At 46.1% G+C, this 26,710-nt stretch overlaps 1 protein-coding gene across 1 annotated transcript in view; it reads right to left on the bottom strand.

Annotated features, from left to right (window-relative positions):
- Positions 1–26,710, bottom strand: part of ELAPOR2 (endosome-lysosome associated apoptosis and autophagy regulator family member 2) — a 550,871-nt gene that overhangs the window by 102,270 nt on the left and 421,891 nt on the right. The window contains exon 18 of the mRNA XM_078674189.1: positions 25,030–25,131. Within this exon, the coding sequence (XP_078530315.1) occupies positions 25,030–25,131 (102 nt within the window). The remainder of the gene's footprint in view (positions 1–25,029; positions 25,132–26,710) is intronic.

A 26,710-nucleotide genomic window follows, 5' to 3' on the forward strand; every position in this document is an offset into this window, starting at 1 on the left:
TGTTGGACTTCAGATATAGCCATGAAGGTTGTAATAACAAACTGCTCAACATACAGAACGCAACTCCAGGGAGCAAACTGAGACAAGTTTGTTTTCTTGCCTGAATGGGCAATAATCAACTGCATTATCTAACACCCTAAAGAATTGCATTATGAAGTAGTGAAGAACCAGGTCAGAACCCAGCGGCGTCAGGGGCACGCCCAAAGTCTTCGGATTCACCTGTCTTGGTATACAGAGACACGGAATACTTCTGGATGGCGTCAAAGATCAAATTTATTAGCTGCAGCTAGTAACAGTAATCCCAGCAATACAACACGGTGTACAACTCAGGAAACTGCTCAACTTTCGTAGTGCAAGACATCACTTTTTATCCACATTTTGCTCATTAGAAATGCACACCCACTGCGACAAATACTGACGAATGAAATACATTTTCCCACGCATTATCACATCGTAAAAGCTCGATTTACATTGTACCAACCCACAAGTTAATTATTAGGAATGTCCCAAATTCGATTTCTACAAGCCGGACAAACCCATAATTGAAAGCACTATCCATGTAATGAAAAGTCATAAGAAAAGGAAACAGTTCAGATGCTGAATAGGATAAGATATGTACAAGGGCACTAAAGTTAACGATATCCTGAACATTGATTGGCAATCTCAGACAACGATCAGCCAGGAAAATTGGCTTCGCAAAGGGTCAGTTTCAGGTGACGGGGTCAGCGTCCTGCAGTTCACTCACAAGTCAGAAAAGGCCTAGTTAATGCGTACATGAACAACAAAGCCCATGCAACTTTGTTCGTTCGGTTACCTCCACGGGCCTACGTGAGGGCAACACAAAATGGCGTCACGAACAACTCGAACAAAATGGAGTCCGGTTCGAAAATCACAGAACCTCAGTCCCTCCTTTTGCCATTACGTAGGCAATAACCTAAACTCATGTCAATCTGAATCCAGGTCTATATCTATTCTCATCAGGTCATCAAGGTGTTGCTGTATCATCATCTTATTATCCTTCACTTCTCTCAGACAGGTCTTCTCACACACATCGTAGCACAAAGACTACAAATGGCGGGACCACACTGGATGCACAAACAACACGAGAAAAGGATAGCTAAAGCCATACCAAGGAACATCAGAATCTTCCATACCCATCTGGACAACAGTCCCTAAATCCATCCAGTCAATGACCAGTTCCCTTCGTCTACATGTATAGACTCAGCGGACTTATATAACTTCATGATGGCATGGTACACTGTCTAATTTGCATGTAGCCAGGTTCTGAACTGGGATGGTGCAGTGAGCTAAAAAACGGTGATGGATCAAGCCCTGATCTTTTGACTGGGTAGGAGTGTTCTGCTTAATTCAGATACTCTGTCCATCACCACCCCCCTTTTTGAATCATTTACGCCACCACAAGCGTGGAAGGGTATGCTCAGATGTGAGTCCCTTGCTCACTGCACCATCAGGATTCAAGCAAGCCGGGCCGAAGACGGCTGTAATGCCAGAAACCGGTCCCCGGAAGCTTGTTTCCTTTCCAGTAAAGAATTGGCTTGGTAGTTTGGTCTGCCATGTTCCCATGATGCACTGGGCCAGGGACAGACTAATTTGCATGTAGCCAGGTTCTGAACTGGGATGGTGCAGTGAGCTAAAAAACGGTGATGGATCAAGCGCTGATCTTTTGACTGGGTAGGAGTGTTCTGCTTAATTCAGATACTCTGTCCATCACCACCCCCCTTTTTGAATCATTTTGGCCACCACAAGCGTGGAAGGGTATGCTCAGATGTGAGTCCCTTTCTCACTGCACCATCAGGATTCAAGCAAGCCGGGCCGAAGACGGCTGTAATGCCAGAAACCGGTCCCTGGAAGCTTGTTTCCTTTCCAGTAAAGAATTGGCTTGGTAGTTTGGTCTGCCCTGTTCCCATGATGCACTGGGCCAGGGACAGACTAATTTGCATGTAGCCAGGTTCTGAACTGGGATGGTGCAGTGGGATGGTGCAGTGAGCTAAAAAACGGTGATGGATCAAGCCCTGATCTTTTGACTGGGTAGGAGTGTTCTGCTTAATTCAGATACTCTGTCCATCACCACCCCCCTTTTTGAATCATTTTGGCCACCACAAGCGTGGAAGGGTATGCTCAGATGTGAGTCCCTTGCTCACTGCACCATCAGGATTCAAGCAAGCCGGGCCGAAGACGGCTGTAATGCCAGAAACCGGTCCCCGGAAGCTTGTTTCCTTTCCAGTAAAGAATTGGCTTGGTAGTTTGGTCTGCCCTGTTCCCATCATGCACTGGGCCAGGGACAGACTAATTTGCATGTAGCCAGGTTCTGAACTGGGATGGTGCAGTGAGCTAAAAAACAGTGATGGATCAAGCCCTGATCTTTTGACTGGGTAGGAGTGTTCTGCTTAATTCAGATACTCTGTCCATTACCACCCCCCTTTTTGAATCATTTTGTCCACCACAAGCGTGGAAGGGTATGCTCAGATGTGAGTCCCTTGCTCACTGCACCATCAGGATTCAAGCAAGCCGGGCCGAAGACGGCTGTAATGCCAGAAACCGGTCCCTGGAAGCTTGTTTCCTTTCCAGTAAAGAATTGACTTGGTAGTTTGGTCTGCCCTGTTCCCATGATGCACTGGGCCAGGGAAAGACTAATTTGCATGTAGCCAGGTTCTGAACTGCGATGGTGCAGTGAGCTAAAAAACGGTGATGGATCAAGCCCTGATCTTTTGACTGGGTAGGAGTGTTCTGCTTAATTCAGATACTCTGTCCATCACCACCCCCCTTTTTGAATAATTTTGGCCACCACAAGCGTGGAAGGGTATGCTCAGATGTGAGTCCCTTGCTCACTGCACCATCAGGATTCAAGCAAGCCGGGCCGAAGACGGCTGTAATGCCAGAAACCGGTCCCCGGAAGCTTGTTTCCTTTCCAGTAAAGAATTGGCTTGGTAGTTTGGTCTGCCCTGTTCCCATGATGCACTGGGCCAGGGACAGACTAATTTGCATGTAGCCAGGTTCTGAACTGGGATGGTGCAGTGAGTTAAAAAACGGTGATGGATCAAGCCCTGATCTTTTGACTGGGTAGGAGTGTTCTGCTTAATTCAGATACTCTGTCCATCACCACCCCCCTTTTTGAATCATTTTGGCCACCAAAAGCGTGGAAGGGTATGCTCAGATGTGAGTCCCTTGCTCACTGCACCATCAGGATTCAAGCAAGCCGGGCCGAAGACGGCTGTAATGCCAGAAACCGGTCCCCGGAAGCTAGTTTCCTTTCCAGTAAAGAATTGGCTTGGTAGTTTGGTCTGCCCTGTTCCCATGATGCACTGGGCCAGGGACAGACTAATTTGCATGTAGCCAGGTGCTGAACTGGGATGGTGCAGTGAGCTAAAAAACAGTGATGGGCCAAGCCCTGATCTTTTGACTGGGTAGGAGTGTTCTGCTTAATTCAGATACTCTGTCCATCACCACCCCCCTTTTTGAATCATTTTGGCCACCACAAGCGTGGAAGGGTATGCTCAGCTGTGAGTCCCTTGCTCACTGCACCATCAGGATTCAAGCAAGCCGGGCCGAAGACGGCTGTAATGCCAGAAACCGGTCTCCGGAAGCTTATTCCTTTCCAGTAAAGAATTGGCTTGGTAGTTTGGTCTGCCCTGTTCCCATGATGCACTGGGCCAGGGACAGACTAATTTGCATGTAGCCAGGTTCTGAACTGGGATGGTGCAGTGAGCTAAAAAACGGTGATGGATCAAGCGCTGATCTTTTGACTGGGTAGGAGTGTTCTGCTTAATTCAGATACTCTTTCCATCACCACCCCCCTTTTTGAATCATTTTGGCCACCACAAGCGTGGAAGGGTATGCTCAGATGTGAGTCCCTTTCTCACTGCACCATCAGGATTCAAGCAAGCCGGGCCGAAGACGGCTGTAATGCCAGAAACCGGTCCCTGGAAGCTTGTTTCCTTTCCAGTAAAGAATTGGCTTGGTAGTTTGGTCTGCCCTGTTCCCATGATGCACTGGGCCAGGGACAGACTAATTTGCATGTAGCCAGGTTCTGAACTGGGATGGTGCAGTGGGATGGTGCAGTGAGCTAAAAAACGGTGATGGATCAAGCCCTGATCTTTTGACTGGGTAGGAGTGTTCTGCTTAATTCAGATACTCTGTCCATCACCACCCCCCTTTTTGAATCATTTTGGCCACCACAAGCGTGGAAGGGTATGCTCAGATGTGAGTCCCTTGCTCACTGCACCATCAGGATTCAAGCAAGCCGGGCCGAAGACGGCTGTAATGCCAGAAACCGGTCCCCGGAAGCTTGTTTCCTTTCCAGTAAAGAATTGGCTTGGTAGTTTGGTCTGCCCTGTTCCCATCATGCACTGGGCCAGGGACAGACTAATTTGCATGTAGCCAGGTTCTGAACTGGGATGGTGCAGTGAGCTAAAAAACAGTGATGGATCAAGCCCTGATCTTTTGACTGGGTAGGAGTGTTCTGCTTAATTCAGATACTCTGTCCATTACCACCCCCCTTTTTGAATCATTTTGTCCACCACAAGCGTGGAAGGGTATGCTCAGATGTGAGTCCCTTGCTCACTGCACCATCAGGATTCAAGCAAGCCGGGCCGAAGACGGCTGTAATGCCAGAAACCGGTCCCTGGAAGCTTGTTTCCTTTCCAGTAAAGAATTGACTTGGTAGTTTGGTCTGCCCTGTTCCCATGATGCACTGGGCCAGGGAAAGACTAATTTGCATGTAGCCAGGTTCTGAACTGCGATGGTGCAGTGAGTTAAAAAACGGTGATGGATCAAGCCCTGATCTTTTGACTGGGTAGGAGTGTTCTGCTTAATTCAGATACTCTGTCCATCACCACCCCCCTTTTTGAATCATTTTGGCCACCAAAAGCGTGGAAGGGTATGCTCAGATGTGAGTCCCTTGCTCACTGCACCATCAGGATTCAAGCAAGCCGGGCCGAAGACGGCTGTAATGCCAGAAACCGGTCCCCGGAAGCTAGTTTCCTTTCCAGTAAAGAATTGGCTTGGTAGTTTGGTCTGCCCTGTTCCCATGATGCACTGGGCCAGGGACAGACTAATTTGCATGTAGCCAGGTGCTGAACTGGGATGGTGCAGTGAGCTAAAAAACAGTGATGGGTCAAGCCCTGATCTTTTGACTGGGTAGGAGTGTTCTGCTTAATTCAGATACTCTGTCCATCACCACCCCCCTTTTTGAATCATTTTGGCCACCACAAGCGTGGAAGGGTATGCTCAGCTGTGAGTCCCTTGCTCACTGCACCATCAGGATTCAAGCAAGCCGGGCCGAAGACGGCTGTAATGCCAGAAACCGGTCCCCGGAAGCTTATTCCTTTCCAGTAAAGAATTGGCTTGGTAGTTTGGTCTGCCCTGTTCCCATGATGCACTGGGCCAGGGACAGACTAATTTGCATGTAGCCAGGTTCTGAACTGGGATGGTGCAGTGAGCTAAAAAACGGTGATGGATCAAGCCCTGATCTTTTGACTGGGTAGGAGTGTTCTGCTTAATTCAGATACTCTGTCCATCACCACCCCCCTTTTTGAATCATTTTGGCCACCACAAGCGTGGAAGGGTATGCTCAGATGTGAGTCCCTTGCTCACTGCACCATCAGGATTCAAGCAAGCCGGGCCGAAGACGGCTGTAATGCCAGAAACCGGTCCCTGGAAGCTTATTTCCTTTCCAGTAAAGATTTGGCTTGGTAGTTTGGTCTGCCCTGTTCCCATGATGCACTGGGCCAGGGACAGACTAATTTGCATGTAGCCAGGTTCTGAACTGGGATGGTGCAGTGAGCTAAAAAACGGTGATGGATCAAGCCCTGATCTTTTGACTGGGTAGGAGTGTTCTGCTTAATTCAGATACTCTGTCCATCACCACCCCCCTTTTTGAATCATTTTGGCCATCACAAGCGTGGAAGGGTATGCTCAGATGTGAGTCCCTTGCTCACTGCACCATCAGGATTCAAGCAAGCCGGGCCGAAGACGGCTGTAATGCCAGAAACCGGTCCCCGGAAGCTTGTTTCCTTTCCAGTAAAGAATTGGCTTGGTAGTTTGGTCTGCCCTGTTCCCATGATGCACTGGGCCAGGGACAGACTAATTTGCATGTAGCCAGGTTCTGAACTGGGATGGTGCAGTGAGCTAAAAAACGGTGATGGATCAAGCCCTGATCTTTTGACTGGGTAGGAGTGTTCTGCTTAATTCAGATACTCTGTCCATCACCACCCCCCTTTTTGAATCATTTTGGCCACCACAAGCGTGGAAGGGTATGCTCAGATGTGAATCCCTTGCTCACTGCACCATCAGGATTCAAGCAAGCCGGGCCGAAGACGGCTGTAATGCCAGAAACCGGTCCCCGGAAGCTAGTTTCCTTTCCAGTAAAGAATTGGCTTGGTAGTTTGGTCTGCCATGTTCCCATGATGCACTGGGCCAGGGACAGACTAATTTGCATGTAGCCAGGTTCTGAACTGGGATGGTGCAGTGAGCTAAAAAACGGTGATGGATCAAGCCCTGATCTTTTGACTGGGTAGGAGTGTTCTGCTTAATTCAGATACTCTGTCCATCACCACCCCCCTTTTTGAATCATTTTGGCCACCACAAGCGTGGAAGGGTATGCTCAGATGTGAGTCCCTTGCTCACTGCACCATCAGGATTCAAGCAAGCCGGGCCGAAGACTGCTGTAATGCCAGAAACCGGTCCCCAGAAGCTTGTTTCCTTTCCAGTAAAGAATTGGCTTGGTAGTTTGGTCTGCCCTGTTCCCATGATGCACTGGGCCAGGGACAGACTAATTTGCATGTAGCCAGGTTCTGAACTGGGATGGTGCAGTGGGATGGTGCAGTGAGCTAAAAAACGGTGATGGATCAAGCCCTGATCTTTTGACTGGGTAGGAGTGTTCTGCTTAATTCAGATACTCTGTTCATCACCACCCCCCTTTTTGAATCATTTTGGCCACCACAAGCGTGGAAGGGTATGCTCAGATGTGAATCCCTTGCTCACTGCACCATCAGGATTCAAGCAAGCCGGGCCGAAGACGGCTGTAATGCCAGAAACCGGTCCCTGGAAGCTTGTTTCCTTTCCAGTAAAGAATTGACTTGGTAGTTTGGTCTGCCATGTTCCCATGATGCACTGGACCAGGGACAGACTAATTTGCATGTAGCCAGGTTCTGAACTGCGATGGTGCAGTGAGCTAAAAAACGGTGATGGATCAAGCCCTGATCTTTTGACTGGGTAGGAGTGTTCTGCTTAATTCAGATACTCTGTCCATCACCACCCCCCTTTTTGAATCATTTTGGCCACCACAAGCGTGGAAGGGTATGCTCAGATGTGAGTCCCTTGCTCACTGCACCATCAGGATTCAAGCAAGCCGGGCCGAAGACGGCTGTAATGCCAGAAACCGGTCCCCGGAAGCTTGTTTCCTTTCCAGTAAAGAATTGGCTTGGTAGTTTGGTCTGCCCTGTTCCCATGATGCACTGGGCCAGGGACAGACTAATTTGCATGTTGCCAGGTTCTGAACTGGGATGGTGCAGTGAGCTAAAAAACGGTGATGGATCAAGCCCTGATCTTTTGACTGGGTAGGAGTGTTCTGCTTAATTCAGATACTCTGTCCATCACCACCCCCCTTTTTGAATCATTTTGGCCACCAAAAGCGTGGAAGGGTATGCTCAGATGTGAGTCCCTTGCTCACTGCACCATCAGGATTCAAGCAAGCCGGGCCGAAGACGGCTGTAATGCCAGAAACCGGTCCCCGGAAGCTAGTTTCCTTTCCAGTAAAGAATTGGCTTGGTAGTTTGGTCTGCCCTGTTCCCATGATGCACTGGGTCAGGGACAGACTAATTTGCATGTAGCCAGGTGCTGAACTGGGATGGTGCAGTGAGCTAAAAAACAGTGATGGATCAAGCCCTGATCTTTTGACTGGGTAGGAGTGTTCTGCTTAATTCAGATACTCTGTCCATCACCACCCCCCTTTTTGAATCATTTTGGCCACCACAAGCGTGGAAGGGTATGCTCAGCTGTGAGTCCCTTGCTCACTGCACCATCAGGATTCAAGCAAGCCGGGCCGAAGACGGCTGTAATGCCAGAAACCGGTCCCCGGAAGCTTATTCCTTTCCAGTAAAGAATTGGCTTGGTAGTTTGGTCTGCCCTGTTCCCATGATGCACTGGGCCAGGGACAGACTAATTTGCATGTAGCCAGGTTCTGAACTGGGATGGTGCAGTGAGCTAAAAAACGGTGATGGATCAAGCCCTGATCTTTTGACTGGGTAGGAGTGTTCTGCTTAATTCAGATACTCTGTCCATCACCACCCCCCTTTTTGAATCATTTTGGCCACCACAAGCGTGGAAGGGTATGCTCAGATGTGAGTCCCTTGCTCACTGCACCATCAGGATTCAAGCAAGCCGGGCCGAAGACGGCTGTAATGCCAGAAACCGGTCCCTGGAAGCTTATTTCCTTTCCAGTAAAGATTTGGCTTGGTAGTTTGGTCTGCCCTGTTCCCATGATGCACTGGGCCAGGGACAGACTAATTTGCATGTAGCCAGGTTCTGAACTGGGATGGTGCAGTGAGCTAAAAAACGGTGATGGATCAAGCCCTGATCTTTTGACTGGGTAGGAGTGTTCTGCTTAATTCAGATACTCTGTCCATCACCACCCCCCTTTTTGAATCATTTTGGCCATCACAAGCGTGGAAGGGTATGCTCAGATGTGAGTCCCTTGCTCACTGCACCATCAGGATTCAAGCAAGCCGGGCCGAAGACGGCTGTAATGCCAGAAACCGGTCCCCGGAAGCTTGTTTCCTTTCCAGTAAAGAATTGGCTTGGTAGTTTGGTCTGCCCTGTTCCCATGATGCACTGGGCCAGGGACAGACTAATTTGCATGTAGCCAGGTTCTGAACTGGGATGGTGCAGTGAGCTAAAAAACGGTGATGGATCAAGCCCTGATCTTTTGACTGGGTAGGAGTGTTCTGCTTAATTCAGATACTCTGTCCATCACCACCCCCCTTTTTGAATCATTTTGGCCACCACAAGCGTGGAAGGGTATGCTCAGATGTGAATCCCTTGCTCACTGCACCATCAGGATTCAAGCAAGCCGGGCCGAAGACGGCTGTAATGCCAGAAACCGGTCCCCGGAAGCTAGTTTCCTTTCCAGTAAAGAATTGGCTTGGTAGTTTGGTCTGCCATGTTCCCATGATGCACTGGGCCAGGGACAGACTAATTTGCATGTAGCCAGGTTCTGAACTGGGATGGTGCAGTGAGCTAAAAAACGGTGATGGATCAAGCCCTGATCTTTTGACTGGGTAGGAGTGTTCTGCTTAATTCAGATACTCTGTCCATCACCACCCCCCTTTTTGAATCATTTTGGCCACCACAAGCGTGGAAGGGTATGCTCAGATGTGAGTCCCTTGCTCACTGCACCATCAGGATTCAAGCAAGCCGGGCCGAAGACTGCTGTAATGCCAGAAACCGGTCCCCGGAAGCTTGTTTCCTTTCCAGTAAAGAATTGGCTTGGTAGTTTGGTCTGCCCTGTTCCCATGATGCACTGGGCCAGGGACAGACTAATTTGCATGTAGCCAGGTTCTGAACTGGGATGGTGCAGTGAGCTAAAAAACGGTGATGGATCAAGCCCAGATCTTTTGACTGGGTAGGAGTGTTCTGCTTAATTCAGATACTCTGTCCATCACCACCCCCCTTTTTGAATCATTTTGGCCACCACAAGCGTGGAAGGGTATGCTCAGATGTGAGTCCCTTGCTCACTGCAACATCAGGATTCAAGCAAGCCGGGCCGAAGACGGATGTAATGCCAGAAACCGGTCCCCGGAAGCTTGTTTCCTTTCCAGTAAAGAATTGGCTTGGTAGTTTGGTCTGCCCTGTTCTCATGATGCACTGGGCCAGGGACAGACTAATTTGCATGTAGCCAGGTTCTGAACTGGGATGGTGCAGTGAGCTAAAAAACGGTGATGGATCAGGCCCAGATCTTTTGACTGGGTAGGAGTGTTCTGCTTAATTCAGATACTCTGTCCATCACCACCCCCCTTTTTGAATCATTTTGGCCACCACGAGCGTGGAAGGGTATGCTCAGATGTGAGTCCCTTGCTCACTGCACCATCAGGATTCAAGCAAGCCGGGCCGAAGACGGATGTAATGCCAGAAACCGGTCCCCGGAAGCTTGTTTCCTTTCCAGTAAAGAATTGGCTTGGTAGTTTGGTCTGCCCTGTTCCCATGATGCACTGGGCCAGGGACAGACTAATTTGCATGTAGCCAGGTTCTGAACTGGGATGGTGCAGTGAGCTCAAAAACGGTGATGGATCAAACCCTGATATTTTGACTGGGTAGGAGTGTTCTGCTTAATTCAGATACTCTGTCCATCACCACCCCCCTTTTTGAATCATTTTGGCCACCACAAGCGTGGAAGGGTATGCTCAGATGTGAGTCCCTTGCTCACTGCACCATCAGGATTCAAGCAAGCCGGGCCGAAGGCGGCTGTAATGCCAGAAACCGGTCCCTGGAAGCTTGTTTCCTTTCCAGTAAAGAATTGGCTTGGTAGTTTGGTCTGCCCTGTTCCCATGATGCACTGGGCCAGGGACAGACTAATTTGCATGTAGCCAGGTTCTGAACTGGGATGGTGCAGTGAGTTAAAAAACGGTGATGGATCAAGCCCTGATCTTTTGACTGGGTAGGAGTGTTCTGCTTAATTCAGATACTCTGTCCATCACCACCCCCCTTTTTGAATCATTTTGGCCACCACAAGCGTGGAAGGGTATGCTCAGATGTGAGTCCCTTGCTCACTGCACCATCAGGATTCAAGGAAGCCGGGCCGAAGACGGCTGTAATGCCAGAAACCGGTCCCCGGAAGCTTGTTTCCTTTCCAGTAAAGAATTGGCTTGGTAGTTTGGTCTGCCCTGTTCCCATGATGCACTGGGCCAGGGACAGACTAATTTGCATGTAGCCAGGTTCTGAACTGGGATGGTGCAGTGAGCTAAAAAACGGTGATGGATCAAGCCCTGATCTTTTGACTGGGTAGGAGTGTTCTGTTTAATTCAGATACTCTGTCCATCACTACCCCCCTTTTTGAATCATTTTGGCCACCACAAGCGTGGAAGGGTATGCTCAGATGTGAGTCCCTTGCTCACTGCACCATCAGGATTCAAGCAAGCCGGGCCGAAGACGGATGTAATGCCAGAAACCGGTCCCTTGAAGCTTGTTTCCTTTCCAGTAAAGAATTGGCTTGGTAGTTTGGTCTGCCCTGTTCCCATGATGCACTGGGCCAGGGACAGACTAATTTGCATGTAGCCAGGTTCTGAACTGGGATGGTGCAGTGAGCTAAAAAACGGTGATGGATCAAGCCCTGATCTTTTGACTGGGTAGGAGTGTTCTGCTTAATTCAGATACTCACCACCCCCCTTTTTGAATCATTTTGGTACACTGTCGGGGCATTATCTAGTATGAAAACACAGCAACTAGACCCAATCAATTCACATACCCCACCTCTATCTGCTAATACAATATCTAAAACCATACGGTTTTGTAACGTCATAAGATGATCCGCCTGAAGCTCAGCTGTAATATTGCTAAGAGCACCTGCAGTTTCATTTATAGTGGCCTCAACCACTCTCGTAAGCTGTCGAATATTCCTACTATTGGCCATAGGACCCCAAAAGGGCACGAAACCCTTGAAGAAGTCTCCAGCTTCTCGTGCAACAGTATCTTTCGCATCAATAACACCTCTACCATATCTTGTCTTATGGTAATTGAAAACAGCAGTATATGTAGGGGGAAGCAAAAATGCCACATATCATGTACCTGAAAAATCAGGTGGCAACCATGTATAGGCTCTATCGTGACAAACAAAATATGTGCCTTTAGCTGGCACGAATGGTGGAGAACTCTGGGATGCATAGACATAGGTGTGAACACACACACTCTTACCAAGCTGAGCTCTCGGATTCTGACCATTACCTTGCAGACAAAGATGACCTCGGTGGGGTACAATCCAAATAGGGGGAGACCTTTTTCGTCTCTCCTTCTCTGTCAGACTAATGCTATATCCAGTCTTGTTCCAACCAGTATATGCTCGTACTTCATCCTTAGGGATAGCATTATACGCATCAATATCTCTGATCATATCTACTATTCCCTGTATCAAGGCATTATTACTTGCATTATTTTTGATGGAACGTAAAGGAGATGCTTCATTCGCATAAATAAACATTGCTTGGAGTGCCCACACTGACCCATTAGGCGAAAAAGGCAAAACCAAATATGGCATTCCCTTATCTGTCGTATGCGGCATAAGACCACATACCCAGCAATTCGCGGTATTTACTACTAGCTGATGCTGATGCAACAACTGTATAAATGAATTGTTAACAAATGCTGACCTTCGTGTCTGCTCATGTTCAGGCAAAGTGTGAAACTCATACGGAGAAACAGTAGGAAAAGAAAGAGTAGGTTGGGACGCAGGTACAAGCGTCTGTTGTGTAATATAGACAATCCAACCCACACAAGCCAATGTAATATTCAAAAACATCAAGAAACACAATATTAAAAAACATTTGCTACGAACCAATGTACACATTTTCATTTTAGAATCAATTCTCTTAACACTTTTCTCAGATCCAAAAGACTCCATCCTCTAACGTGCTGCTCGCGGCTATTACCTTCTTCACTTAAGTGTGTATCAAGATCGTACTAACGACCAAGAACCACAGACCTTTCGTCAATTCGCGGCTCACCCCTTAAGGCTGTACCGCGACCCTGCAGCTGAGTCCGGATGGTGACACGAAAAAGAAAAATAGTCTCTTGTCTGAAAAAGGTGTAACTCACAACAAAAATTCAAATTTTATTTGTCCATTTATTTGTCCTTTCTCGGTCTTAGGTTGTAGCGTTCTCTGCTAGGCATAGTTTGCTCTTGAAAGAGTGTTTCCGGATCCGTTGTGTCCAGTCTTGAATGTGGTGGCACAGCAGCTTGCAGAATATCATTGTCCGCACGTTCTGACTGAGTCCATTCCAAATGTGCGTCACTAAAAGGTACGAATCTAGGAATTCTTTCACATTCAGAATAAGCTATACCTCCCCACACCCACTTGTCATACGGTAAGGGCAATGGAACCTTTTTACAATGGGTACCATGTACCCAATTCTTTTTACCAGCTACTCTAACTGCAGTCCGAGTTGACAACAACACTAAATACGGTCCAGTCCACCTTGGCTCCAAGTTCTTAGTTCGTTGGAAGTTTTTAGTGAGCACATAGTCACCAGGTTGAATTGTGTGGACTGGATCCGCAGTCGCTGTCGGTAAGCTGTCATAGACCTGTAGGTGGAGAACACGTAATTTAGCAGTCAAGTCATGTAAGTAATCCACCAACATAGGGTACTCGATATCACTGTATTTCTTAGGCCTTGGCACACCCCAAACATTGGCCGGACGACCAAAAACAATTTCATATGGGCTAAGTCCCACACGAGAATGTACTGTCATCCTTGTTGACAAAGGGACCAATGGCAAGGCATCTGGCCATGTAAGACCAGAGCTCGCTTGTATCTTAGCTAACTTCAATTTCAGAGTGCCATTATAACATTCAACAAGTCCAGCGGACTGGGGGTGATTCGTAGCATGAAATTTCTGATTGATACCCAAACCCGCACACACTTTCTTCATGATGTGACCCACGAATTCACTTCCATTGTAGCTCCATACAATTCTCGGCAAACCATACCTAGGGAAATACTCTTTGAGCAAAACGTTAGCTGTAGACAAGGCAGTATTATCCTTTAGGGGGTAGGCCTCTATCCATCTGGAAAAGGCACAAACAACCACAAGGACATACTTTAAGTTATTGCATCTCTCCATGTGAATGTAATCTAGCTGTATCGCTTCAAATGGATACGTTGGAGGAGCAAAATGACCAGCTGGAGTTGGAGTTCCCTTTCCAGGATTATACATCAGACAAATCATACAATGCTTCACCAAATTCTCAGCACATTTAGGAATTCCAGCATTCTGCCATACTGGAGCCAACAACTTGCATATCCCTTTTGAACTAATGTGAGCCATTCCATGAGCCTTAGTAACCACTGGGAGCACACACGCATCAGGCAACAACCATCGCTGGTGCTCCGACAACTCAACCCAACAAACTGTCGAATCCAACATACCCGTAGTTTCTCTCCACACACTCACTTCTTTTTCCGTAGCTTCAGCCTGAATCAACTTCGCACTTTCTATTGTGTCTTCACACATTCCACCAGCCATAACCCATCTAGCAGGGCCTGCAACATACATTCGACTTGTCACGTCCTTCGCCGTTTCTTTCGCAACTTCATCCGCAAACGCATTCCCTCGACCCACATCATCCACAACCTTTCTATGCGCACTACACTTCACAATTGCAATCTGTTTTGGCAAAGTAAGTGATTCAAGAAGTTCATTCACCAATTGCCCATGCTGAATTTTCGTACCAAGGGAAGTAAGAAATCCTCTCTCTCTCCACAAGCGGCCGAAGCTATGAGCCACACCAAACGCATACTGACTATCAGTATAAACATTCACTCGCTTTCCTTCTGACAACACACACGCTCTAGTCAATGCTATTAACTCTGCTGCTTGCGCTGAATTCTGTGCTATACGTGCTGTTTCAACAACTGTATGTAAAGTTGTGACAGAATATGCTGCAGTCGACTCTCCATTCGAAAGCTTAAAACAAGAACCATCTACCCATAGAGTACCATCAGCATTCGAAAGAGAAGTATCTTTTAAATCAACTCTAGCCTTCGTTTCCTCCTCTGTCCGGAGAACACAATTGTGCTGTTCTTGAACATCTGTCTCCACAGAAATCGGCAACAGCGTAGCTGGATTCAACACATTGCACCTTTTGATGTGCACATGGCTAGCCAAAAGCGTCAACTCATAACCTGACAGACGCGCACTAGTAAGGTGCTGAGTCTTTGTCCTATTCAATAAGGTATCCACTGCATGTGGAACCATCACAATCAACGTATTATCCAATACCAAACCAGCAGACTGTCGAATAGAAACAGCCGCTGCCACTGTAGCTCTCAGACAACTCGGCAACGCTCTAGCTACCGGATCTAACGTAGCTGAAACATACACACATGGGCGCTGCCTGTCTCCAAATCGTTGCGTCAACACTGACAATGCACAACCTTCTCTCTCGTGTACATATAGTGTAAAAGGTTTACTGTAGTCCGGGGTACCCAACACCGGAGCAGAACACAATGCATCACGTAATTCAGAAAAACTTTTCTGACATTCGTCAGACCAAGGGAGAGGATACGGAGTATCTTTAAGAGTCAGCCCCAACAGAGGTTTTGCTAACAAGGAAAAATTCGGGATCCATTGTCTACAATATGAGGTGATACCTAAAAAGGCACGCACTTCTCTCTGTGTGCATGGCACAGTCATTTGGGCAATCGCTTGAATTCGTTCTGGGGTCAATCGTCTTCCCTCCTTCGACAAGAGATGACCTAAGTAGGTTACTTCTTGTCGGCAATACTGTAACTTTGAAGGTGACACTTTATGATGAAGGTCAGACACATGTCGTAACAAGGAAAGAGTAGCTTCTTTACAAATCTCTTCGTCATCAGCAGCGACCAGCAGATCATCAACATACTGGATAAGAATAGCACCAGAAGGCAACACAAGATTACCAAGCTGAGTTTTCAACGCCTGACTATAGATGGAGGGACTTTCACAATAACCTTGAGGAGCACGTTTGAACCGGAAGCTGCGACCTCCTAAAGAGAAACCGAAAATATCTCTACTTTCCTCAGCGATCAGAATACTAAAGAAAGCATTCTTCAAATCGATAACTGAAAACCAAGCAGCTGAAGCAGGGATCAGAGTCAACAAAGCAGTAATATCCGGGACAACAGGAAACTGTGGCACAACAATCTTATTAACTTCTCGAAGATCGATCAAAAACCGATACACAGGTGGCTGAGAAGCATAAGTACACTTAAGGACAGGCAGAACAGGACTATTACAAACATTACCTCTCGTTTCATCAACTACACCCTTCTCAACCAAATCATAAATAATCGCTAAAAGAGCTCTCTCGCCATCACTAGATATTTTATATTGAGGAATACGAGGTAGCCTAGCATTTGACTTAAGGGTGACAACATAGGGTGGAATCTGCAAGAGACCAACATCATTCGGACCTGTAGCCCAAAGTGTATCAGGAAGAGAACGCAATTCCAGTGGAAGACAATCTTTAAACAAATACATCGGGGAAATCACTTTCTTACCCATCGTAAGATGTACTCCCGAAGGAGAGCAAAGTAATGTCGCGTGCAATCTTTACAGCAAGTCCAAACCCAACAGATTCTCACTACAACCAGTCGTTAGAATAAGAGGAGCTTCCAATTCACAAGGGCCAATAGAAAGGGGCAAAGGATTAGAAACCGGGTTACAAACTGGGGCGCCAGAAATCCTACTGAAACGTTGGTCAAGCCAGACAAAGGTGCGCCAGGAAGTTTAGAGTGCATAATAGAACTCTTCGTCGCACCAGTATCCAAAAGAAAAGGTTCTGCCACACCTAATGTAATCACTTCAACATAAGGTCCACTCTGGTCTACTGGCTGTCCTAACTATCATTATAACCAGCCCTCTCACTCTCGACACAATAGTCATCAGTGTAGTACTGGGCAGACTGAACAGTCGGAACATTCTGTCTGTCAAAACAATTCGTGGAATTCTGAGGGGGAAAGGAACGCTCATTTCGGGGAAACACACCATGTCCCCTACCCCTGGGAGCATATTGGAAACCACCACGACCTCTCTGACCAGATACACCATTCGCACGCTGTAACAGAATCGGACAACTACTCTTGAAGTGACCTTCTTCTCTGCAATAAGCACACTGATTAGGTCCTGGCGGCAATCGCGGAGCGAAAAACTCGGGCTTCTGTAGCAATCTCTGAAACTGTGGAGATTGTTGAAACTGAGGCTGATTCGGATGAGGCGGATAAGCTTGCTGCAAAAGAACTTTCGTCTTTAGGTCTCTAGTCTTCTTCTCTACTTTATCCTTCTCATCTTTATCCCTATTCTCATAATATTGTGCAGTAGCCAATATCTGGGCCGACGAAGAAACAGCCCATGAACTCTCAGAGTCCTTTAACTTATTAGAAAGTTCGGGAAACAAATTAAAGACAAATTTGTCCACGAACAACCGTTGACCACCTTCAGCGCTCATGTCCTGACCACTATGATCGATAAATGTTTCCTCAAACCTAGTGAAGAAATCAGACACACTCTCGTCTTTCTTTTGTTTGCATGCTGCCAACGTATCCCAATTCACTCGTAAAGGAGGCATCATAGTTTTAATTAAATTAATAATCCTACCAGGTAATTCTGCAACCAAGGGCTCAGGTTTGGCACCTCCTACCTGTCGACCATCTGCAGCAGTAATATTAGCCCATGTATCTCCTAATTCTGGTGCATGATTCTCATGACGGATCTTCGCCCACAAAGGTTGAGGAACTACATTACCCATCAACATATCTATGTCAGCTAAATTCATAACACACGCATCAACTGTCTGAGACAACTCCTTGTAATAACCAGCAGGATTCTTACGGGGGTCAGGCAAGGTCTGCTTAAGAGCCAAGACCTCTGCTCTTTTCCAAGGGACATGTACCCACACTCGCTGAAAATGAGCCGGTACACCCTGAATACCCTGATTAGCATTAGCAACAACTTCCTCTCTCCATACAGGGGGAACCTCTCTCATAGGATACTGCTTCACTTTCCTCCTAACAGAGGAATCAGATTCGTACAATGTCTGAGGCGGTAGCCTAGACCTAAAAACAAGTATCGTCTCTACGGCTTCCTCAACATCAGACTCCACTATCGTCCCTTTAGCAAATTCGGACTGAACATCAAGCACTTCCTGCGGAATCGGACCCAACTCATTATTTTCCCATTCCTGACGGAGAAAAGTACACATTACATCAAAAACATACCTTTGCTTAGGCGGCTCCCACTGTAAGAAAACATCCATAACCGCTTGTAAATTATACCTGGAAGCATTTAAAACCCATCTACAAGCCAAAAGATCCAACACTGCCTGTTCTTCGGGACCAGGAAGCTGACTACGACTCTGCTTACGTTCCGAAACAGGGGTCATATTCAGTTACCCAAAGAGTGGAGACAAAAGACTAGCAACAGTCTCAGTCATTCGTTTTCGAACAGAAGGAGAGGAAGTTGACATAAGGACAGGAGAAAGAGTAGTTTGAGGTGACAGAAGCGTAGGGACAGAAGTAGCAGGAGTCGGAGATACAGGAATGTGAGGTACAAGAGCTTGAGGCAAAGCTGATAGCGAAGCTGGTGACCCTAGAGGGGGTTGCACCGTAGGAGGGAGAACCATCTGTGCAACAACGGGTGGCTGAATAACAGCAGGGGGCTGAACAACAAAGGGTACAACAACCGGGGGTAATAGAGGTGCAGTAGCACCTTGAACATAAGGGGGTGGTAATCTCAGTAAATGAGACATCAAAGGATCTTTTTCAGAGTCTTCAGTCACTTTTGAAAGGGAAGGCGGCAAGGCCGGATAACATTTATCGATGGCCATGCAACGTTGTCTATCTAAGACTTCACTCACACGATCTTCTTCATCTTCCTTAAACTGCCTAGCAGCTTGTAGTACTGACATATTCTTATCTTTCCTATCTCTCTTTGCTTGCTTAATTTCTCGCTGTTTGGCTTCTGTTAGAAGCGGCTGTCTCTAGTTGGCAGAGGTATACACTACTGACAAATAGGGACACACCTTTTCTAGTCAGGGCAAGGGGATCACACACTTAGATAACCCCTGCTCACCCCCTTGGTAGCTTGGCAAAGCAAACAGGCTTATCTCAGAGGCAGTGCGTTAAGCATTTATGACCACATACAGTAATAAAGTGAATACACTACAAATGGACACGACACAGTAGTATTATAAAAATAGGGATTTTTATATAAGGCTTAGCACAAGACCAAATAACGACAAAAATATACCACAGTCTTAATAAATACTCTTGGAAGGAAAAATAATAGTTCAAGCACGGTTTCTTCTTAGCACAAAGTCTTTAGTATCAAAAGCAACTCTTCTTCTCTAAAACACAGTTCTTGGCAACAATGTAACCCACACGGGAGTCACACGACGTCGAGGCAAAGTTAATCCAAAGGTTCGGCGTCGACCGCGAGGAGCGCTACGTCGAGCCCGGAGTCGCACAGACCCCAACAACACAGTACCTTGGAAAAGTGAAGCACTCGATGATCAGCGGCGTCGAGATGTCCGGCGTCGCGTCTTCGGCGTCGATCGGGCCTCGGAGTCGGGACGATCTGCAGCGGCGTCGACCGAAGTCAGGCGGGAGCAGCGCTCACGAGATGAAGCAGGATACGGCGTAGTCGATGTCGGTGTTGCAAGAGTGAGCAGCGCTCACGGCGTCGAGAGGGCTCGAAGTCGATGCGATCAGCAGCGGTGCAGACACGAGGTCACTTGGAGCTGGAGCCGAACTCACTACTCACTGGCGTTGTTGCTGGCGTCGATCGGGCCCGGCGGCCGGCGTCGAGGAAGCGGGACACTGGAGCCGTTACTCACGATGTCGAGCTGGATTCGGCGGCGTCCGTCGGCGTCGAGATTGCTGGATTCTTTCAGAGGTGCTGGATTCACAAGTTCCAGCAAACAGCACTTTAAGCAGATGAAGTCCTTTAGCCCTGTGACTTCAACAGGAGACTGGCACTCTTCCAGCCCTTGGAGATTTTCTTAGCAAAGATTGAGAGTACACACACAGTTCCTCTCTCCTGGTTCCTTGGCAGAAATAAAGAAGCAATGCAGGATTCCCCCAACAAACAGCACTCTGGCAGAAGGGGTAGGCAGTCCTTAGATCAGCAGGCTTCTTGTCCTTGGTTCAGGTTTCCTTGTCAGAAGTGATCTAAATTCTTGGTTCAGGGGTCCTTCTCTTATACCCCTTTTTGGCTTTGATCCCTTTGTCCATGCAGGGGAATTTCCCCCCATCTTGGGTTTGTTGTGGGTGTTGCCAGGCCAAAGCACCTGGCCTATTCACTGTGCAGGGCAGAGTCTTCAGCCGCCCAGCAGGAGCGGAGCCAGCATTGTCACTGGCAGGGGCAGGGCCATCAGTTGCCCGGCAGGAGGTGGGCCAGGAAAGTCCCAGGCAGGCACAGAGTCATCAGCCGCCCGGCAGGGGGGCGGAGCCAGCATTGTATCATGCAGGGCAGGCTATCAGGAGCTACTCTTCCCCTACTCTCAATGCAAATGTCCCACTCACCCCACACTGACTCATTCAGACCTCTGGAGCCACCCAGCTCCTGTCACACGCACACCAGAACCAGCAGAGACCGGTAGACAGTTAGACAAGAAAATAGCTACTTTCTAAAAGTGCTATTTTCAAACACAGAGTCCTAAAACCATCCACACAAACGGATGCGTTATTAAACCCTGAGTTCAGGGATACCAAACTCGACATTGCACCATGCTCCCCGAGCCCGCTAGGATTATAGCATTAATAATCCTGTCAGCCCATTCTAACTGATGGAGAGCAGGTTACCTTACACTAGTGAAAAACGAATATGGCTGTAATTCACTATTAGGACATGCCAACCTTGTCAGGCTTGTCCTACCTTATGCTTACAATGCACCCTGCCCTTGGGCCTACCATAGGGGTGACTAACATGAAGTTAAGGGAAGGTTTAGGGACTGGCAAGTAGGTGTACTTGCGCAGTCTGCGTGACAGTACCAGACTGCACGTGGTCTAGCAATGGTAGACCTTCAGACATACTTTTACTAGGCCGCTCTTGTGGGTGGCACAACACGTGCTGCAGGCCCACTAGCAGCATTTGTATTTACAAGCCCTGGCACTCCTGGTGCACTCTACTAGGGACTGACAGTAAACCAAATAAGCCAAACAAGGAATTCAATCAATACAGCAATTTCACATAGGGAGCACTTGCACTGTGGCACTGATCGGCAGTGGCACAGTGCCCAAAGCAATATACCAGCAAAAACATCGTAACAGAGGAGGCAAACAGAAAAAATGGAGGAGAGACTCATGCCAATGATGCCAGGTCTAACAGCTTCCTTACACCAAAGGCGGAAAGAGTCAAACATCGCCGGAAGGGCTTTCTTCTTAAATAGCGCAACTTCCAAATTATCTAAAATATTTAATTCGAAACTACCATGTTGGGGCCATCGTAAAACACCATCTTTCTTGGTATAGCAAACCCATACTTCGTTATAAGTAATAGGACCTACTTCGTGTTTTGAATAGAGCTTGTAAGTCGGAGTTCCAACCGGAGGTATCGGACACGAATCCTCCAATCGGGAATCCCTATTGCAACCACAACTAAACCATTCCCTAAATTTGCTAAGACCAGGCATCTTATAGCTCACTAGTCTAGCTTCAAACTTCAAGGGGTTATCAAGTATCGATACACTCGTAAATATAGGAGCCCCTCGGCTTCGACTATTGCAATAACCGAATCAAAACCAAGAAACAAAACAAAGTCGTGGGAGCGACCCACTTATACTTAACCAAAATATCTGTCACGCCACCAGAAGACCGTCTATCGTCTCGCTCTACAAATCATCAATCAAGGGTCCAAGACAGGGCGACAGTCAGGGCAGCAGTCCTTCGTAGCCGTCGGAAAGCGGGAGGCCTCGCAGCAAAAACTTTCGGTCCACGTCGACATACAGGGGTCAATGAAGTGGTTGGCCTCCCTCCAGAATTTCCTCACGTGGCTCGTCACGATCCTCGGGCTTGGACCGGTACCGCTGAAGTCGCCCCACGTGGGGCGCCAACTGAAGAACCGGGTCAGAACCCAGCGGCGCCAGGGGCACGCCCAAAGTCTTCGGATTCACCTGTCTTGGTATACAGAGACACGGAATACTTCTGGATGGCGTCAAAGATCAAATTTATTAGCTGCAGCTAGTAACAGTAATCCCAGCAATACAACACGGTGTACAACTCAGGAAACTGCTCAACTTTCGTAGAGCAAGACATCACTTTTTATCCACATTTTGCTCATTATAAATGCACACCCACTGCGACAAATACTGACGAATGAAATACATTTTCCCACGCATTATCACATCGTAAAAGCTCGATTTACATTGTACCAACCCACAAGTTAATTATTAGGAATGTCCCAAATTCGATTTCTACAAGCCGTACAAACCCATAATTGAAAGCACTATCCATGTAATGAAAAGTCATAAGAAAAGGAAACAGTTCAGATGCTGAATAGGATAAGATATGTACAAGGGCATTAAAGTTAACGATATCCTGAACATTGATTGGCAATCTCAGACAACGATCAGCCAGGAAAATTGGCTTCGCAAAGGGTCAGTTTCAGGTGACGGGGTCAGCGTCCTGCAGTTCACTCACAAGTCAGAAAAGGCCTAGATAATGCGTACATGAACAACGAAGCCCATGCAACTTTGTTCGTTCGGTTACCTCCCCGGGCCTACGTGAGGGCAACACAAAATGGCGTCACGAACAACTCGAACAAAATGGAGTCCGGTTCGAGAATCACAGAACCTCAGTAGTTGTCCAAGGCTACCACTGACGCACATTCTGTCAAGACTGACTTAGCTAACCTCCATCTGCCGGCCTTAGTAGTCATCTCTAAAATGACCAGGGAAGCCCAGAAGGCAATTTTAAAGGTGGAATTAAAATGATTTACTTACATACAGGATATGCAGATAAGAAAACACACGAACACAATGTACACATTGGTATGATTCTCTCCACAGCAACATTCATATATGAATTTTAATATGGGTATTAAGAAAAATAAACGTTACCTGCTCTTCAGGCTCTATAATTTATCCTTTTATCAATTTGATGTCAAATGGGATAATACACAGTGAAGTGCTTACTGCTTGTGCCGGCTATGGTACATAGGACTAGAATCCTTGGAGCATATTTTCTGTCTTTGTTCTGAACTTCCTGATCTCCACACAAGATATTCCCAACTTATTGTTTTACAGCAAGGGAATTAGTACAATCAAGAACACAATTCTGTTTTGCTTTAGGGCTCTACACCAAATGTAATTGGTCACATATCTAAATTCTAGAAGGGAACACTTATTGTTTTACTATGCCTGTTTCATATGTAGTTTTTGAAGCAATGGTTTTAGTTTTAGGTTGCATGTTTTGTATGTATTTTACTAACCAAGTTTTTATGGTTATGAATATAAGATATATATTATTTTTTAAATCGAGACAGTAAAGTACTACTATTACTATTTGTTACAGTATGCAAGGTTAAAAAGAATCTGGACAGGAAGAAGTCAATGGAACTACACAGATTGCTGTGAAGAAATTACACAGCAGCTAAGGCAAACAAGCTACAACATATCCTAGCCTATTACCACAATTGTTAAAGGGTGCACATCACTGGCTGCAAGCGGTGCTGCTGCTAGGGCAGAAGGAACAATACAGCATTAATCAGGAAACACTATATAATTTCAATGTTCAGAAGCATCACACTAAAAAACTGTTGAGTGGTTTGTTCTATATCCTTTATTAGTAAATCTCCATAAAAGGTGATACTGCCACAGCTGGCACATTTTTCTCTGAAAGGAACTTCTTCAGGGAATCAATATGTTCGTACATCCCAAGAGATGTCACCACCAAAATCCGACACTGACACTGAGAGAATGCCACCTTGAAGACACTGTGTCAGCCACAGATTCTGGTGGTGACATATGAAATTGTGAATTATGGCTGTATGGAAAAGACTCAACAGTGGATGAGTTATATACATATGTACAATTAATCAAGACCATGAATTGGATGCGTTGGGGCATATGAACATATTGGTGCTGTTCACACTTCATCAAGTAGCTCCTCAGTGATAACCTTAGTCTTAGGCAGACTTTTTAACAGTAGCTTTTGTGAAATATTTAGTGCAAACCCGACAAACTGGGCTGTGTTTCTAATACCTACTTTTAAAAGATCATGAAGAAACTTTTTAGCTGGTTCCTGGATGGAGATAGCACTATTTAATTTGAATAATAACTCTCAATGCTTTCTTGTGTCAGTGAGAATAGTTTTTGGGGGGCCTAGCTACTGTAAGGACATATTTTGTATTAAACGTTTACACATCCTACTTTTAAATATCATGCACCATGCCTTATTTGGAATTAAGGCTTACTTAGGGGGGACTTCTTATTCTTTAAAAGGAGTGGTTAGGCCTGCCACAGGGTTTATTTTTGTAGATCAAATTGCAGTATTTAAACTGCTACATTTAGGCTACAATGGTAGGCCTGAATCCGTGCTTTAAACTGTCACTGCAGTTGATAGCATAATAGGCGATTCAGTCCACTAGTAACATTACACTTACAGGTTGTGGGTTTACTTTGTACCATATATTAGGGGCTTATAGGCAATTTAAACATGAATAAATTAAGTATTTTATAGAATGCACAGCTGCTCCACAGAGTGTCCATTCTGCAGTGAAACTGTTAAAGGCCACTTACTGCACACCATCGGCTCAAACAAAAAAGATTGTTTTTTTGTTCTTCACTAAACTTTAATTCCGAGATCGAATGAAATGATGTTGGAAACGTATTCCATGTTTAGCTAGACAATACAGAGAAGGACAGCCCTTCAATTCTAGCCAGGCGAAACCTCAGTAAATATGCCAATTAGGAGTACACCAATTCTATCATCCTGAAAGGAGGAGCACAGACAATTTGCTACTAGTTAGGAATGGTAAAGTGTGCAGAGATCTACAACCAGCCAAAACAGATAGGGCAAAAATCTAGGGATACACCATGGTAAGGATAATAATTTCCTACTGTAACATTTTAAACAAGTAATAAATTATTTGATTACCTTGATCAAAGGAACAGATTCCAAATAGTTTACTTTAAAATACAAGTTTAGGTGTTCATAATTTTCCGGATTTAAATGGTTATGGTGGTATTACACATTTTACTCATTACAAAGACAGTGACTCTGGTCATAAAACTGTAATACTAGTAACACAAATTCAAAATAAATTACCTGGGCACAGATAGTTCTCCTTCCCCAGTTTTCATAGGGTTGCACCTCATGGATATAACAGTGGCTCGTCCATTATCGCAGGAAGATGTAATTTCAGATGCCCTGTGACAGAGAAGACAAATTGCTTGACATTTATACATATAGTTATGTTTGGTACCTATAAATCAGAAGTGACTATAGGGGAAATTTCTCTATATTTATGTAGCAATATCTTTATGTCACAGGACTGTACAATAAATGCTGCTGTGAAAAAGTGCAATGACTTATATTCTTCAAGTGAAGTACCCCTGCATGTGAGACACAAAAGGAGCAAGATGATATGCTCACAGACAGTAAACGTGCCTTTCCAGAGTCTTAAAATATGACTCTGGAAAGGCACCACATTGAATAGTAACAGTAAGGAATTGTTAACAAATGTGAGCATGTTTGCTTTAATTTGTAGAATATAGACTGAAATCAGGAAAGGATGTTTGAAAGTGTTTGTGGGTAACAAGACAAATAAATTGTAGGTAAAAGAAAAAAATACCATACTTATTATGTAAGGAGAAGCATGAAAACGGATACCCACAGTAGTGTAAAGCCAGGACTCCTCAAAAGTCATAAATAATGTAAAAGAAAATTAGAACACTGCAGTTTAAATGTTACACGTGTATCATTCTTGTAACAAAATGGGTTATTATAAGTGAAGGATAGGAGTCCTTCACAGGTAAAAAAACAGCAACCTTCTGTCTACTGGGAACAAAGTACCCCATTGTGGTACCTGACCCTCACAGGGCTGCAAGGGAAGTAGCCTAGGTGAGGGAACATGGGTTAGTACCCCAGTCTTCAAGTACACAACAAACAACACTCATTGAACCTGGCTTAGTCAATGCTTTTACCTATAAAAACTAAAAGAACTTTATTGCACACACTACTCAATATTAGGCATGAATTTACAAATATATACATGTAGATAGGTGGAAATCTCTATGGGGACACAATCCTAATAGTTTGCACCTCTATCGAGCCCTGTACATTAAGACCACAATACACCCCATACCTACGCTAGACACAATGCAATGGGTGGTAGTTATCAAGAGCCAGGCCGTCACCACAGTAAAAGAAAGCAGAACTATCTCAGATTATAACTAGGGCTCCCGGTTTTCCGTTTAAACTGATAGTTACATATAAATACAGACGGAAAACTATTTTCCTTTGTCTGTATTTATATTTAGATGCAGTTAAATACTAGTAAATGTTACGTGCTGTCGTGCTCCAGCCAAGGTGACTTGCCACATCCCTCAGCTGCAGGCAGGCAGGCAGCCACCCCCTCCCCCCGTGTGTGGCAGCCTGGGCTTCCCGGGCACACACACAGCCGCTCCGGAGTACTTCACAGGTCTTTAAAAGACCTTTAACTTGGTAACGAGGCTTTGTTGTTTTGTCACCACTTGCAGAGCCACTGTATCTCCAGTCTATGTATTGCTGTGAGAGTCACCCTCCCCTCCACCCCCGAAATCTTCTCTCAGCCCCCCAGAAATTAGTCTCTAGTTGCTGGAGATTCCTTCTAATTAGGGTATTTTTTGACCTGCTACCGTGCCCCTGAGCCAATCATGGTTGGGGCTGGAATGTTTAAGTGTTTGTGGCCGGGTTGCTCTTGTAGTGCACTGTACTGTGTACTGTCACGTAATCTCCCCATGACTGC

The sequence above is a fragment of the Lissotriton helveticus genome, chromosome 1_1 (assembly GCF_964261635.1).
Source record: "Lissotriton helveticus chromosome 1_1, aLisHel1.1, whole genome shotgun sequence".
NCBI lineage: Eukaryota > Metazoa > Chordata > Amphibia > Caudata > Salamandridae > Lissotriton > Lissotriton helveticus.